General features: G+C 41.3%; 2 protein-coding genes across 5 annotated transcripts; one reads left to right on the top strand and one right to left on the bottom strand.

Moving 5' to 3' along the window:
• Window positions 1-305: 305 nt before the first annotated feature.
• stard14 (START domain containing 14) lies at window positions 306-7,435 on the top strand. Of its 2 annotated transcripts, XM_066715149.1 has the most exons (7): window positions 306-640; window positions 755-1,148; window positions 2,836-2,983; window positions 3,826-3,929; window positions 4,458-4,575; window positions 4,994-5,046; window positions 5,602-7,435. In XM_066715149.1, exons 2-7 carry the CDS (start codon window positions 963-965, stop codon window positions 5,812-5,814), a joined length of 822 nt encoding a protein of 273 aa, XP_066571246.1. In that variant the 5' UTR covers window positions 306-640; window positions 755-962; the 3' UTR covers window positions 5,815-7,435. The 2 variants fall into 2 exon arrangements, with proteins under 2 accessions (XP_066571246.1, XP_066571245.1); XM_066715148.1 differs by having other exon boundaries at window positions 306-1,148.
• A 532-nt stretch (window positions 7,436-7,967) lies between these two features.
• Window positions 7,968-14,273, bottom strand: pdzd11 (PDZ domain containing 11). 3 transcript variants are annotated; one of them, XM_066715146.1, is made up of 6 exons: window positions 14,198-14,273; window positions 11,062-11,165; window positions 10,604-10,744; window positions 10,387-10,485; window positions 10,211-10,271; window positions 7,968-9,348 (listed from the first exon to the last, which is right to left on the bottom strand). In XM_066715146.1, the coding sequence occupies exons 2-6, from the start codon at window positions 11,152-11,154 to the stop codon at window positions 9,314-9,316; spliced, it is 429 nt and encodes a 142-aa protein (XP_066571243.1). In that variant the 5' UTR covers window positions 11,155-11,165; window positions 14,198-14,273; the 3' UTR covers window positions 7,968-9,313. The 3 variants fall into 3 exon arrangements, with proteins under 3 accessions (XP_066571243.1, XP_066571244.1, XP_066571242.1); XM_066715147.1 differs by lacking the exon at window positions 14,198-14,273 and adding an exon at window positions 11,873-11,895; XM_066715145.1 differs by lacking the exon at window positions 14,198-14,273 and having other exon boundaries at window positions 11,062-11,172.
• Between the last annotated feature and the right edge of the window lie 495 nt (window positions 14,274-14,768).

Below are 14,768 nucleotides of genomic sequence, written 5' to 3'. Positions count from 1 at the left end.
AAATCAATGTTTTTAATGTTGATCATGTTTTAGAAAATAGTGATACATTTAAGCTGTATTATAGAAAATAGAATAACAACAATGTGCTTGCTGAACGGTGGAACCTTCTACGTTGTTCTAGAATCTAGGTAATCTAGGTGTTCTCTAAAGCCACCAGAAACTGAAAAATGAAAGAAGGCTGTTGTTTTAAAGTTTCCAGGGACGTCATCTTTTGAATGAATGAGTAACCAGTTAAAATAACTGACAAGAAACAACCAAGGGGACGTGGCAGTAGGCGGGAGTGAGAGTCACGGCGCTCTAGCGCTGCGGTGCTGCGCGGTTTCGGGTCTGGCATGTCGACACAATAAAGAAGTAAAAATAAGATTAGGTAACCACCACATTTATGACGCAATACTATGTTTCAGAAATCTGCTGACGCGTTGATGACTGCCGCCTCCGAAGCCAATTGAATCGAGCAGCGGGTGGGAAGCGTCAGGTGGTTCTGCTATTCTCCAAACAGATACGCGGTTTATGATGCGCAGTGATGGGATGGCCTGTCTGGGATCGCCTTGGCAACCTGTAAATCAACACACCTGCTGCGATTGCTTAATTGGAAATCAAACTAGATGGGTTTAGAGGGCTGAGTTTGCGCTATGCCGAAGTACGTGAGACACCTGCTCTGCCGCTGAGGTCGAGATCCCTACCTGAAAAAGTTCGTTCACCTCTCTCTCTCTCTCTCTCTCTCCCCCTCTACCTTCTATTTAACCCCCGGAAGTAGGGCCCCGGGGATCACGTTACGGTATGATCGGCAGGGCAGGAACCCACGCCAAAGAATCCAGCCGGACTTGATATGCTAATCTTGGGAAGATAATACCTGAAGTGCGTGCATTGCCACTGGAGTGTGAGTAAAGCGCAGACGGCAGACTTTCTGATACACGAAGCCGCCCGGAGTTGCAGTCGAACGTCTCGACTAGATCTCGAACATGTCTCGGAGTTCGGTTGTCATTCCAGATGAATCCGTGTTCGCTGAATTCAGGGAGCGGTGTCTCTCTAAGGACAACTGGGTCAGCAAGTACAAGAAGAACGGGATGGAGGTCTGGGTCCAGGTGTCCCCGGTGTCGGCACAGGAAGGCAGCAAGAACCACGTGTCCAAAATCCACACGATCAAGGTAAGCGGAACGTAAGCTCGTCACGACCGTAACTGCTCTAACCAAGCGCGTCAGAAAGACCGTATCAACGCTGCTTACACCGGTTAGAAACGGCTTTCATCTCATTATACGTCGGAATTGTAACTGCCGACCTCATCCGGAAATGCAAATATAGAAAGATGTGAAAAACATACCTTTATGGTAATGCAATTCAATAATATCAGCTCATATGTCTTAATTGCACAGACACAAGTGTATTTATATTGTCTATTAATAATCCATGGGAATTAATGTAAAGTCCTATATACTTGTTATTGTGAAAGCCACACGTTATGAAGCATAAGGCAGAAACTTTTAACAGCCATACAAAATATTTGCAAAATACTAAACTGTTATATTTAATTGCTCTAACGAATCTCTACTGGTTGACTGTTTCGCTGCTGACGTAGTTCAGACTACTTATTGCGCTGCGTGGCCACAAGCTGCCCAACCATTTTGGCAATTAAAAACCGGTTTAAATGTATTTGTAGATGGTATAACGCGTAAGCAGAATAAGTATAGTTGCAGATTGGAGATTGGTATGTTTAAGCGTTGCGCCATTTGTTTGGGAATGAGGTACTCGGGCTTGGCTGTTCACACACCAATGAACCACGTGTGTCCAATGTCCTACACAGGTTCCGCTTTATAATATAATCTTTGTGTAGAAGGCAGTGAAGATGATGGATTGGTGAACTTATTTGCCTCCAACTCGCCACGCCCTCTGTTTACAGAGCAGAGGTCGTGTCGCTGTATCGCAAATTTCCGCAGTTCTGCGCAGATCTGCAGAATCCCACCGCTCCTACAGGTGGAGAAGCGCAGAACTGCGGACATCTGCGCTACACCGACGCCACCAAACTGATAAAAGCAGAAAACATGCACTGGCGAAAAGGAAGGTGAAAGTGAATTATTACGGGGCATCGGGGTCAGGGATCTGTCGAGCACACTGACAGAGCCACGTTGTCCAGCATTTGTATAAACTGGACAGAAAAAAAAAGTGGTTTTGCAGGAAGTACATTTTGGCGAGTCCAACTCTGAAAACGCCCTCAGAAGGGATGTATGGGTACAAATGCTAAGCCAATGCATTTTATCCTTGACTGTAAAGGCCTAGTGTGCTAGGTTTGTCCATCTTTTCATTTAAACAGATACCCACACCAGCTTTTGTCAAAGTTCTCCTAGTCATGGACCTCAAAGCTAGTGCTTAGACATTTAATGACTAAAGTAAAACGAGTGCCCAGTGGTCTCCACAACAGCAACTTTTGAAAAACATTAAGACAAACCTCCTATTGCCTGCACAGTAAAGCTGCTGTCACACTAGACAGTTGAACCTGGGGTGACCCCGGGTTGAAAATAAAGCACTTTCATGTCTTTTTCAACCAAAAACTCAGAAGCCAACCCTCACCCTGAAAGAGTTGCCTCTTACTCATGAATTTACACTTCCCTGGAAACACTGGCTTGGGATCAGTGACGTATATAGTGACGTACAGATCATTGGAAACAAACGCATGAACACTCTTCGTGTGATGTGTATTCACAGACTTTATAAAGTGTTTTATTCAGGGTGACTGAGAGTGCCAACTAGATTGGACCAGCATTGAAGCCCCCTGGTGCAGAGCGGTGGTGCCTGGGCAATGTGTGCGTAACAGCCCCTTGTCCTGTGTTGTGATTGCAGTGCAGGATGATCATTAGCGACGTGTCTGCAGACACCATGTATGACGTCCTCCACGATGGCAGCTACCGCAAGAAGTGGGACCCCACCGTGCTGGAGAGCTTCGACATCGCCCGGGTGGCACCCAATGCAGACGTAGGCTATTACTCCTGTAAGTTTTGTCTGATTGGCCTTGTTCTCATCCCTGCCTTCTAAACAGTCAACTAACACTACCACCCATTGGCCTAGCTGCAAACTGCTTTTGGAATTTGTTTAATTAGCAGGCCTTTTTTTTTTTTTTTTTTTTTTTTTTTTTTCTTATGGGTCTATTTCAGGGTATAGTTGGCAGAGCACCAGTACCTTCAACACAGAATCAATTGTGAGGTAGAACTTCAGTAGCTTAGATCCCTTGGCAGTGGCCTCTAATGGGCAGAATCAAGATCAAATAGAGTGAGTCTTGCAGGTTTTGAAATAGTTGCTGGGTCGAAGACCTGTTTTGTTAGTGGTCCTACATAGACGCGTTAGGGTTTGTCCTTTTAAATTCTACCTGGGATCTTAACACTTTTTTTCTGTGTGAATTATCAGTCCTTTAGTGTATTGAGGCATTGTGCCTTCTATGCTATTTATAAAGTGTGCATGTCAAGTCTGTGGCTGTCTGGATGAATACCCTTGGCTTAGATACAGCTACTTGTTTTCATTTTCAGTCCTCCAAGAATCACTGGGTTTTGTTCTGTTCAGGCCCTAAATGTTTGTTTTAATACTACACAGCTTCTTCACAATGTTTGTGGTGCCCCTCCGATTTCAGAGACATCATGCGGGAAATTGCTTTAACTGTTTAGTCAACACTGCATTTATTTATTTATTTCTCCCCCCCTATGAAGGCCATCTAACAGAGTCCTGACCTGTTAATGCATACCTCCACACAATACAACTGCCATGAAACGACGAGTGTGAATAACACAAGTTTAAAGTCTGTATAAGAGTGATTATGGAGTGGTCTGCTTTTGTTGCCAGGGATCTGTCCTAAGCCACTGAAGAACAGGGACGTAGTGACCCTGAGGACGTGGCAGGTGAAGGACCATGATCACATGATTATTAACTACTCCGTCAAACACAAGGTACGAACGGTCTCTTTCCCTCTCTCCTCCTAGCTGTGCTGCCATGAGTTGCCTGACTCCTGAATCTTTTTTCTTCTGAAATCTAAAGCCCCTCTCACTACACCTGAGGCAATGTGTGGTCCCTTTTCTCCTAAAAAAAGAAAAAAAAAAAGATGGCTTATTAATGATTAATGTTATATAGTGTTTTATCTTTTTACATCTCCTTTTAAAAAAAAAAAAGTTTATATTCTAGTATCTTGCCAAACATAATGCCCCTTTGATATAATACAAAAATAAATAGATATTTTTGAATTCCCAGGTAAAGGGATGACCTTTAGGGAAATCCTGTCATACTTTTTGTCTACTTAATGATTAATGGTAATGTAAGAACTCACTGTGGCACTTGAAATCTTGAGGATTATTTTTGTAAAAAGCCCTGTTCTGGGTCTTTTGTGCATAATAATGAGATGAAGGCCCACTCAAAGAGGAAAGAAAACATGTCTGTGTTTATGATAACTTATTTTCTAAAGTGAAGAAATTACATTGCAGAAATACCCCCCTAGGAAAGATCTGGTGCGGGCGGTCTCCATCCTCACTGGCTACCTGATCCAACCAACTGGCTCAAACAGCTGCATCTTTACCTACCTGTCACAGGCCGACCCTAAAGGTGAGCATGGGTCTGCATACACTTAATGCCTCTACTGTGTTTCTCTCTCTCGGATCTCTCTTATGGGCATGTAGAAACTTTCAATATTCAAGTAGTCTTGTTAATATAATTTGCATGGCTGCCTTAATAAATTACGTATCTTTAAAATGATTTCTTAATACTTAGAGGGTTAAAAGACAAACATGTTTGAACAAAAAACTATTGGCTAGATATAGTTCTAACAGTGTGGCTGTAACAGGATCTGATAACCTAATCTCTCCCCTGACATCAGTTCTAGCTGTGTTGCACAACTAGTAATGCAAATGCCTAAGCTGGACGGGGCCTACATAAGTAAAGGCGACGAGAGTGCAGGAAAAGGCGAATAATGTCTGTTAAAAAATAATTTACGCTGTTAATCCAAGTCTCCTTTAATTTTAAGGTTCTCTTCCAAAGTGGGTGGTGAATACGGCATCCCAGTACCTGGCTCCAAAAGTGAGTACAGCACCTGCCCTCTGCCCAACCCCCTCCCCCAACATGCACACACAGCCCTGGGAAAAACATCTACATTTGAGTTGTTGCAGATGTAACCGTATCCATACTAACACGGTTGAACTTCCAGTCGGGTGCTTTATACATGGCTCTGGTAGAACTGGTCCTTCTAGATTCACCCAGATATTTCACAACAGCCAGACTAGAATATTTTCTGAAGATTGGCGGTGTCTTTATTGCTCTGAGGTTTAGGCATTTCCCCTTGATTTTAATGGATGTTGTTGTTACGCAGATGCCCTTATCCTTTGCAGACACCCCATACCTTCCATTTCTGTGCATAAAAGTGCATGTATGTAATTTTTGAATGTATAACAAAGGGAAGATTAATGCAGTGGGAGGTTGCATCTGATGCAACAAAGAGCAAACGAATCCGTGACAAATCTAGTCGGAATCCATTTTAAACCGCTGCTAATGGTAAATGTCTGTCACTGCAGGCTTTAGACATCGCATACAGCACTGGTTCACCCTCCTTACTCTCTCTCCATCTGCGTGTCTCAGGTGATGAGAAGTGTGCACAAGGCTGGACAGATGTACCCAGATTGGAAGAGGCAGAACTCCCCGGACAAGAAGCCCTGGTACCACCCGGAGCAGAGTGACCTCCCGCTGATGGAGGTGTCGGAGCTGGCCATCCAGCGCGGAGAGTCCCTAGAGAACGTGGACGAAAGCGGAGTGAGGGAGAACCGGGACGACGAAGCCGAGGACAGCGGCTGAAGAGAGAGATGGGGAGGGGCGTTGCTCCGATCTTGCACACGGCTGCCCGCGCTATTGAGAACCTGTACAACTCTCTTAGCAGTGGAAGCCACCAGTTCACGGACACTGTCGGATTTACCAGGGTTTCAGGCCCTTGTTTAATGTGTTTGAGCCTGTTTAAACTCACTTCATTTTATTTATATTTTTCCCCATGATGAACAAGTGTATTTTGTAAAAGCTGGGGAATGGATAGTTTTACTATTTTAGAATATTTATTTTTTAGCTTTAAAAAAACAAAAACAAAAAAAAAAAACTAAAACAAAATCGAATTCCTCTTAATTCTAGCTTTTTCAGTATGACAGTTTAGCACTTCTTTTTTGTAAAACTAGCTTGTAGGAAGTTAATTACCAAGGAAAGTAATTGTAAGGACACTGAAGTATTAATCTATTTTACAGTCTTTAAAATGCATGGATCTCATTTGTGTGTATATAAAATAATTAGTACCAATTGTATATATGTAAAACTTTGGCCCAAACCTTGACTTGCCAGCCATTCGCAAATTCCAAAATGAATAGTTTTAGGTGCCCTTGGCAAACGAAACGAGCGTTCTTTGAAATTTGTAAACTTAGAAATGGATTTAATCTGGGCCTTTAACTTTCCTTGTTTGTCAGACTGAGCCATTTAAGTGCCTTGCAATCTAATGAAGTATATTCATGGCCAAAATTTGCATCCTTGCACTTGTGGCCATACCATAATGAAGCTGCTTTTATAAACGTCCTTGTACTTAAAATCTCGATGGGAGTCCTGAATGCTGTAATTAACCACCAGGCCTGCTGTGAAGCTATTCTCTTCTCTCAGAGCTGATGAGAATGAAGAGAAGTGGAGCAAAGCCAGTCCCCCTGTGCATATACTGACTGTGCCTTCTTATCTTGGTGTCATGTGAGCATTTTAAGAGTATTTTCAGCAGCTGAGTGCACAGACCTACTGCAACCTTGATGTGACCAATCTGGTCACATTTTGGATGATGCTTCACAGAAATTCCAAAGTGGTGCTTTAAGAATAGAGTATGTGGAAACCTGGCATTTGATTTTAGCTAGCTAAAGAACTGTATTAGACACCCTATGCCCTGTGGCAGAGTTGGAAACCAAGTGTTTTCAGACTGTAGCTGGTGTCGTTTTATTTTTATTTTTTTTTATATAATGATTTCTGTAAATACAACAAAAACAATTTGGAAAGGCTTGCCATATTTCATTACAATGGGGTGGGTGTTCTTCTTTCCAAAAACACACATCACATGAAAATCTACAACCTAAAAGGGTGTTAAAGTTAGGAGAGGTTAGACTTGTTTGTAGCTTTAAATTGTAGTGCCAAAGATGGCTTTAAATCAGTTAGTGGTTGTGTTATGCCTGTCTTGAGTGAAGTGAAAATGAGTGGGGCTGAGAGAAGCAGCTCAGGCAAGGTTACAATGAAAACCCTGTCCTTCCTTCGAAACTGCCAGTAAGAATGCAGCCAGGCCTGTTTTCTGTGTGCCACAGTTTGCAGCTTATGTAAGTGCCTATATTTGGGTTTTCTCACTCTACCCCCCACCTATAAGGGAGGAATGTGAAGGTGAATCTTGAATAAAAAATATATTTACACAGAACATATTGTCTTGGCTCTGTAATTGTAAATGGACGACAACCAAAGAATCTTTTTTTTTTTTTCCATTTCATCTTACATTTAGAAGAAATACAAATATTTGTTCTATTCCTCACAGCCCCTGTTGTCATCAAGTAGCTGATGAATGAGGAAGAAACCTAGAGGAAACTTGTGAAACACTTTGATCTGCTGTTAATTTAGTCTCGTCAAATTTAAAGACCATACTAACAGCTAGTAACTAACACCTTAGGGGTCCGCCTCTGACTCCCAAGGTAGGTTTACGCATGCTACATACTGTCCTATATAAAACCTACTATACTGCCTATATCCCAGTATGGCCAGATCTCCTTTTTCCTTATTTTAACTGCTATAATATTTCAATATAAATCAATTGTCCAGAGTTTTATATTTGAAGGTACTGTCATCAGAGACAATTTAGGAAGAAAATACAGGTCATTCACATGAATCTAAACATTGAGCAACCCAAAATGTATGGTTTTTACAGACCACTAAATGAAATGCACAACAGCCAGAGATAACAGATAGAGCAGGTTTATTATTCCTTTAAATCCACAACCACCGATGACACTAACAATCAAAGTAGGAAGAGAAGTCCAAAGTTTTTCTAGTGTCCTGCTAGATCTGTACTTTTAATAACAAATCTTGTGTAAAACAGACTCGCATAAGATGGTACATCCAGAGAACAGCACTGGCGATGAAATAGAGATCACATCAGCACAGGTTTCCTTTTCTCTTGATACTATGAAAATGTAAAGTTTACATGCTGTAGTTGTCAGTTCTGCATTTCCTGAAAAAGTCACTACTGAGAAATGTGGCTGGAGGCGTGCTCATAAAAACCTGTGAAACTCTGACTAAGGCAGAACCCTTGAACAAACTTTTTCCCAGTCTTGCCTTATTTCCCCCCCACCAGTCCTCCCTGGGTACACACTGTTAAACAGGCAAGCCCAACAGGTCAACCCATGTGTAATTACGGACTGTCACTTAGGTTAAAATAAATTAGGTTGCTGTTTCCCTGCCTAACAGTTCAGGAATGATTCATTCTCAGTGTTGACAGCTCACATAGTTACGGGCTACAGTGGAGCAGGGAGAACCACGATTCGCTGAATATCGGAGATGTGCTTGGAAGGGGGAAATGGGAATCCATCGCTGGGCCACAGATATTCAAAAAGAAGTGTGGCACCGATTTACAAAAAGCGCTTTCAATGTGATTACAAATTAAATTCAAGAAAGAAAAACACTCAAACTCAAAGGAACAAGGCTGTGGTGAGGAAATCATTGGACACTCCCTAAAGTCCAGGAATACTGTTTCTGTACTGCTCACATTACTGTACCGTTCAGTATCTAGAAAACCTCTTGATGTTGATTTAAAATAATAAATAATACAGTATAGCTACAATCCCAGGTTCATCTGAGACTACCTGAAAACCCATTTTTCTATAAGTGTTAGTAATTATTTACATATTTCTTTTACCAAGTTGGATCCACAGACATCAGAATCACAGAGTGACAAAGAGAGCTCTCTCCTGAGATACCCCCCAGGGTCGACTAAATATATATATAAAAAAATTAAAATAGATCTGCCTTTGAGTACACGTTAATGATTGGAGGTCCTGACAAACAAGACCGCAGATCACTGGCTCCTTTTGGGTCTAAGAAATCGAATTTACTTTCAAGTGAACCATAACTATCCATTTGTCTGTATGCTAGCTGTCTTGTGTGTGTTTGAATCATTAGCAGTATATTGATCTCTGCTAAAGCACAGAGAAAGTGCCGGCTCTGCACTAGTGATGCTGACGTCCGTCTCCCCAAGGTATGTCTCCCTCCAGTGTGTGACAGGTATACCCTGGGCTGGTGCTACCCCCTAGTGGACAGTCCTCTCCTTTTGCCTCTGGTAATCTAAACAACAAATGACAAAATGATCAAAGGATCCTTAACACAAGGAACAGAGAAATGTGAAAAACATTGGATGTGCATAATATATATATATATATATATATATATATATATATATATATATATATATATATATATATATATATATATATATATACCAATTAGACTGCTTGAACAACATATTCATTTTCTAGCACAGCATTCATGGATTTTCTTCAATGGAAACACTTCCTGTACAATTCTGTTTTGATTGTAATTCTGTATAGGTAGGGCCTCATCAAAAATGACTGCGCATTTGCATTTGTTTGTCTATCTTTAAGATTAAAAATCTGTCACGTGTTGCTGAAAGCGAGTATAAGGTTCTGATGCATCACCATTAGACTAAACTTTCTGATTTCTGCTACTTTTCAAAAGCTCTGGGGAGTACATGGTTCTAGTTGTTTGACCACATGCTTTACCACTAGATAGATAATCTGAGATTACCTGGCTGTCACAAAGGATCTGAAAGTTGACTCAGAAGAAAATACTTCAAGTTTGGGAACTGGATGTGGGTTTTGCTATTGTTCACAGACATAAACTGAAAAGATTCATCACTTTCACATAGGCCAGAGAAAGACCAGCTTGCTCATAGCACTCTCGCAACTTCTCTATTTCACTGGAATCAAAACCAGAGCTGACACTTTCCAATTTTTTTTTTTTCTGTACTGAAAGAGTTCCAGTTAAGAAAGGGATTTCAATTCAGTTTCTATACATAGAAAGGGACAGAGAGCTTTATTCAATGTAGAGAGAGGGAGATATAAACTGTAAGAGGAGAGAGACAGAATGCAAGTGAGAAGGAGGTTTAAACTGACAGAAATATACTCACTGTAGGGGAAAAATCGCACTCTCATCAGGATCTCTCTAGCGGTCTTCAGAATCTCCACAGCCTGGGAGAGAGATAGCAACAAAGGCAGGGAGAAAGAATAATAATAGATGAGATAAACCAGGACCACTCATACCCAGAATGCTCTACAACAGCACACAAAAGGGAGCCCAGCTCACCCTGGAGTGCTCAATGTCCTGGAAGTCCACTTCATTAACAGAGAGAACCTGATCCCCCTCCTGCAGCCCCGCGCGATGGGCATCCGAGTCTGGCACTACCTGTCAACCCAGAGCAAGAGAGATGCCCTTTAGCACAGACACACCAAGCGAGAAAGAGACCACCAAGCAGTAGAGAAATGCAGCAGTCTCCACATCCCCCAACGACCTGGGGCCACACCTTGGAGATGAAGATGCCCAGCTGAGAGGCCTTGCCCCCTCGGATGTTGAAGCCCAGCTGTGCCCCGGGCGGCTTCTTCAGCACAATCGTACGTGGCAGGAACTGCGTCAGCTCGTTGTTGTAGTCGAGATGGTGGATCCGCTGTGGAGAGGAGATACTGAGAGGGTCGGAAAAGCAGAGCACAGACAGCACACGCTCAGTAGGAAAGGACACAGAAAAAGGCAGTTCCTCACAAGTAACATACAGCTAACAAACAGTACAAAGGGAGTAAATAAGAAGCAACAAATACAAAAACACCCTTTCACTTCCAGGTAAACATATAGCATTATATCCACAGAGTTTACTGATAGACTGCTGTCACTTAATTGTACATTTGCACCTTTTCTTACCTTCACCAAACACAAACAGGTGAGGTTAATAATCCTGTTGATCAGCAATGGCTAAACAGGGGCACATACCTCATGGGGGGGTATCCATGCTGGCGGGTTCTCATACGAGGGCAGGAAGACCACTGGGAGCTGGTAGTCATCATAGGGTATCTTTTGGTCCATGGCTGTAGTGTCTGTCATGATACAACACAGCCTATTACTCCAGACCACACACAGACAACACTACACATTGCCAAACCCTCTCACTGGAGAGTCACTGCTCTACAGTAACACACAGTCAGACCTGATATACAGTACTGTCCTACTGTGCTGTGTTTTAGGCAGGTGTGAAAAAATGCAGTAAAGTAAGAATGCGTTCAAAACTAGACATGTTAATACATTATATTTATCAATTAAGAAAATGCAAAGTGAGTGAACAGAAGAAAAATCTACATAAAATCCATATTTGGTGTGACCATCCTTTGCCTTCAAAACAGCATCAATTCTTCTAGGTACACTTGCACACAGTCAGGGAGGCATATAGTCAGGTGTATGATTAAACAATTATACCAAACAGGTGCCAATGATCATCAATTCAATATGTAGGTTGAAACACAATCATTAACTGAAACAGAAACAGCTGTGTAGGAGGAATAAAACTGGGTGAGGAACAGCCAAAATCAGCTAACAAGGTGAGGTTGTGGAAGACAGTTTACTGTCAAAAGTCACACCATGGCAAGACTGAGCACAGCAACAAGACACAAGGTAGTTATACTGCATCAGCAAGGTCTCTCCCAGGCAGACGGGTTTCCAGATGTGCTGTCCAAGATCTTTTGAAGAAGCACAAAGAAACGGGCAACACTGAGGACCGTAGGCACAGTGGTCAGCCAAGGAAACTTACTGCAGCAGGTGAAAGACGCATCATGCTTACTTCCCTTCGCAATCGGAAGATGTCCAGCTGTGCCATCAGCTCAGAATTGGCAGAAAACAGTGGGACCCTGGTACACCCATCTACTGTCTGGAGAAGTCTGGTCAGAAGTGGCCTTCATGGAAGACTTGCGGCCAAAAAGCCATTCCTCCGACGTGGCAACAAGGCCAAGCGACTCAACTATGCACAAAAACACAGGAACTGGGGTGCAGAAAAATGGCAGCAGGTGCTCTGGACTGATGAGTCAAAATCAGAAATATTTAGCTGTAGCAGAAGCAGTTTGTTCGCCGAAGGGCTGGAGAGCGGTACACGAATGAGTGTCTGCAGGCAACAGTGAAGCATGGTGGAGGTTCCTTGCAAGTTTGGGGCTGCATTTCTGCAAATGGAGTTTGGGATTTGCTCAGAATTAATGGTTTCCTCAATGCAGAGGAATACAGCCAGATACTTATCCATCATGCAATACCATCAGAGAGGCATCTGATTGGCCCCAAATTTATTCTGCAGCATGACAACGACCCCAAACATACAGCGACAGTCATTAAGAACTATCTTCAGCGTAAAGAAGAACAAGGAGTCCTGGAAGTGATGGTATGGCCCCCACAGAGCCCTGATCTCATCGAGTCTGTCTGGGATTACATGAAGAGAGAGAAGCACAGAAGAACTGTGGTTAGTTCTCCAAGATGTTTGGGCCAACCCACCTGCTGAGTTTTTAAAACCTGTGTGCAAGTGTACCTAGAAGAATTGATGCTTTGATGATTTTGTTAATTGATAAATATATTGATAAATGTCTATTTTTGAAAGTATTCTTACTTTACAGCAATTTTTCACACCTGCCTAAAACTTTTGCACAGTACTGTAGGACAACAACAGAACATGTGCTCACGTTATGTGAGGTTGGATCTTTTAACAGGATTTTCTAGGTATTCCAAATCAGAAAAGTTATCCTATGGAATTTGAACAGTCACGGAGATGCAGAGTGAAAGAAAGTAAAGTCAATCATGATCAAATTCAGATCTCACCCGAATGGCACGCACCAGCTGAGGAATGTAGTTTAATGGCATGCATGACAAGATGAGGAATGTGTTTCCACCTTGGATATAACTAGGACATTTTTCTTGAACTGATGTTAGGAATCTGACATTGAAAGACATACTTGTAATTTGAAGTGACTTGAAGGTAGAAACATATATTCAATGAGAAAACACGCAGGCTAAATGTGCATATGTCATACAAATACTTCCTTGTGTGCCGAGTTTTACATGCAGAATTAAACACCTGAATGCCTCCAAGTCATTTAAGTTCAGAGCTTTTCTTAATAAATGGCCCATGCAATACAACCATTTGTGATGCGCAAGAGAGTGAAATCATCTTAAAATATGATGTTCCTCACCCTATTGCAAATTCATGATGGATTGCATAATTTCATGTATAGTCCACTAGCCAAAGCAACTAGTTTATACTTTTGATCATGGATGTCCACCTTTTCATGTAATTGTACCCCGGCTGAATCAGCTAAACAGTCACCCTTTTGTTGAAATGTGAAATCAGGGTAACACCCTTAAATCAGTTAGTGAATTAGTTGCATGATTAAAGTATGTTCAATAATAATAATAATAATATAAATTTGGTGAAAATGTCAGGAATATACCAAAAATAGTAAACGATGTCAATGGGAAGTCACGTATAATCACACTGGAATTCGGACTCTCATAGGGTTAACGTTATCAGCACCTAAAAACTAAAAGTTGCTTTTTGCTACATATTATTTCTTTATAGATGTTATCGTTTTGCCGATAACCCTTCACTGATCCACGCAGTAACAGAACATAAAAGCAGGTATCTAGTGTCAGATTTAAAATATTGAAATACGGTCACGATGCCACAGCTTGCCACTGTAAGCTGCATCGGAATGTAGCGATTTGATTAGCTGTTCTATGGATAGCCCTTTGGACAAAATTGTTTCTGTTAACGCCGGAGCTGTGCAATTATCTTAAAGTGAGACTCCTCCCCATTTCCTGCTATAATCTAGAAAATCCCACATTATTTAACACAAGCGTCTTGGTATATTATTACATACAAAACTGTTTAATAAAGAGATCATAAACGGATATTATTGTTGCTGCATTAGCAATCTCAGCACATCCGTAATTATGAAGTGGGACTGTCCGTTGTTGTGATCCTAACCGTTCAAAATGCACTCGTCCTGCTTTACAATATTAAAATATAACTGAAAATACTTAGCGATTACATTATTGTTGTTGTTTTGTTTGTTTTTTTGTATTCAAAAGTCAATCTTACCAAGCGGAAGTACCGTCGCTCCCTTCCTTTACAGGACCACACCCCCTCATCAGCTGACACATACGTCACAATCCAGCGCCCACCCCCCCAAAGCAGTGTGAAACCGCGCGGCCATCTTGAGTGATAGTAATGAGATTACTGTATCGCAAATACGAAATATATCAATAAATAATACGAAATGTAGCTTAATGTTAATAATGCGAAATACGATATATATATATATATATATATAACAAACGAAAAATCATGTTTAACGAACAAGCATACGTTTTTAAAATAGTTTTTCGAAAATACTGAAATACTTCAAACCTAGACTAAATCATATCCTCTTTGAAGTGTAATTTCAATATTCCAGTGGTCATTTTTATATGCGTTATATTTTGTATTTACTAAAATAATTGTTAATACTGTATATTTTAATTTATAGCCTATCCTCCAGTATTTACTTTGTGTATAACAATTGATTTTTATCATATAGAATATATTTAAATTAGTCCTATTCAATTACATTTCAACAAGGGTATGAATCCATTTGAAGGCTACTTGGATTATTATTAATTTACTGCTCAGT

Source organism: Amia ocellicauda, chromosome 10, assembly GCF_036373705.1.
Source record: "Amia ocellicauda isolate fAmiCal2 chromosome 10, fAmiCal2.hap1, whole genome shotgun sequence".
NCBI classification, from domain to species: Eukaryota; Metazoa; Chordata; class Actinopteri; order Amiiformes; family Amiidae; genus Amia; species Amia ocellicauda.
This window is presented reverse-complemented; position numbering and strand designations above follow the sequence as displayed.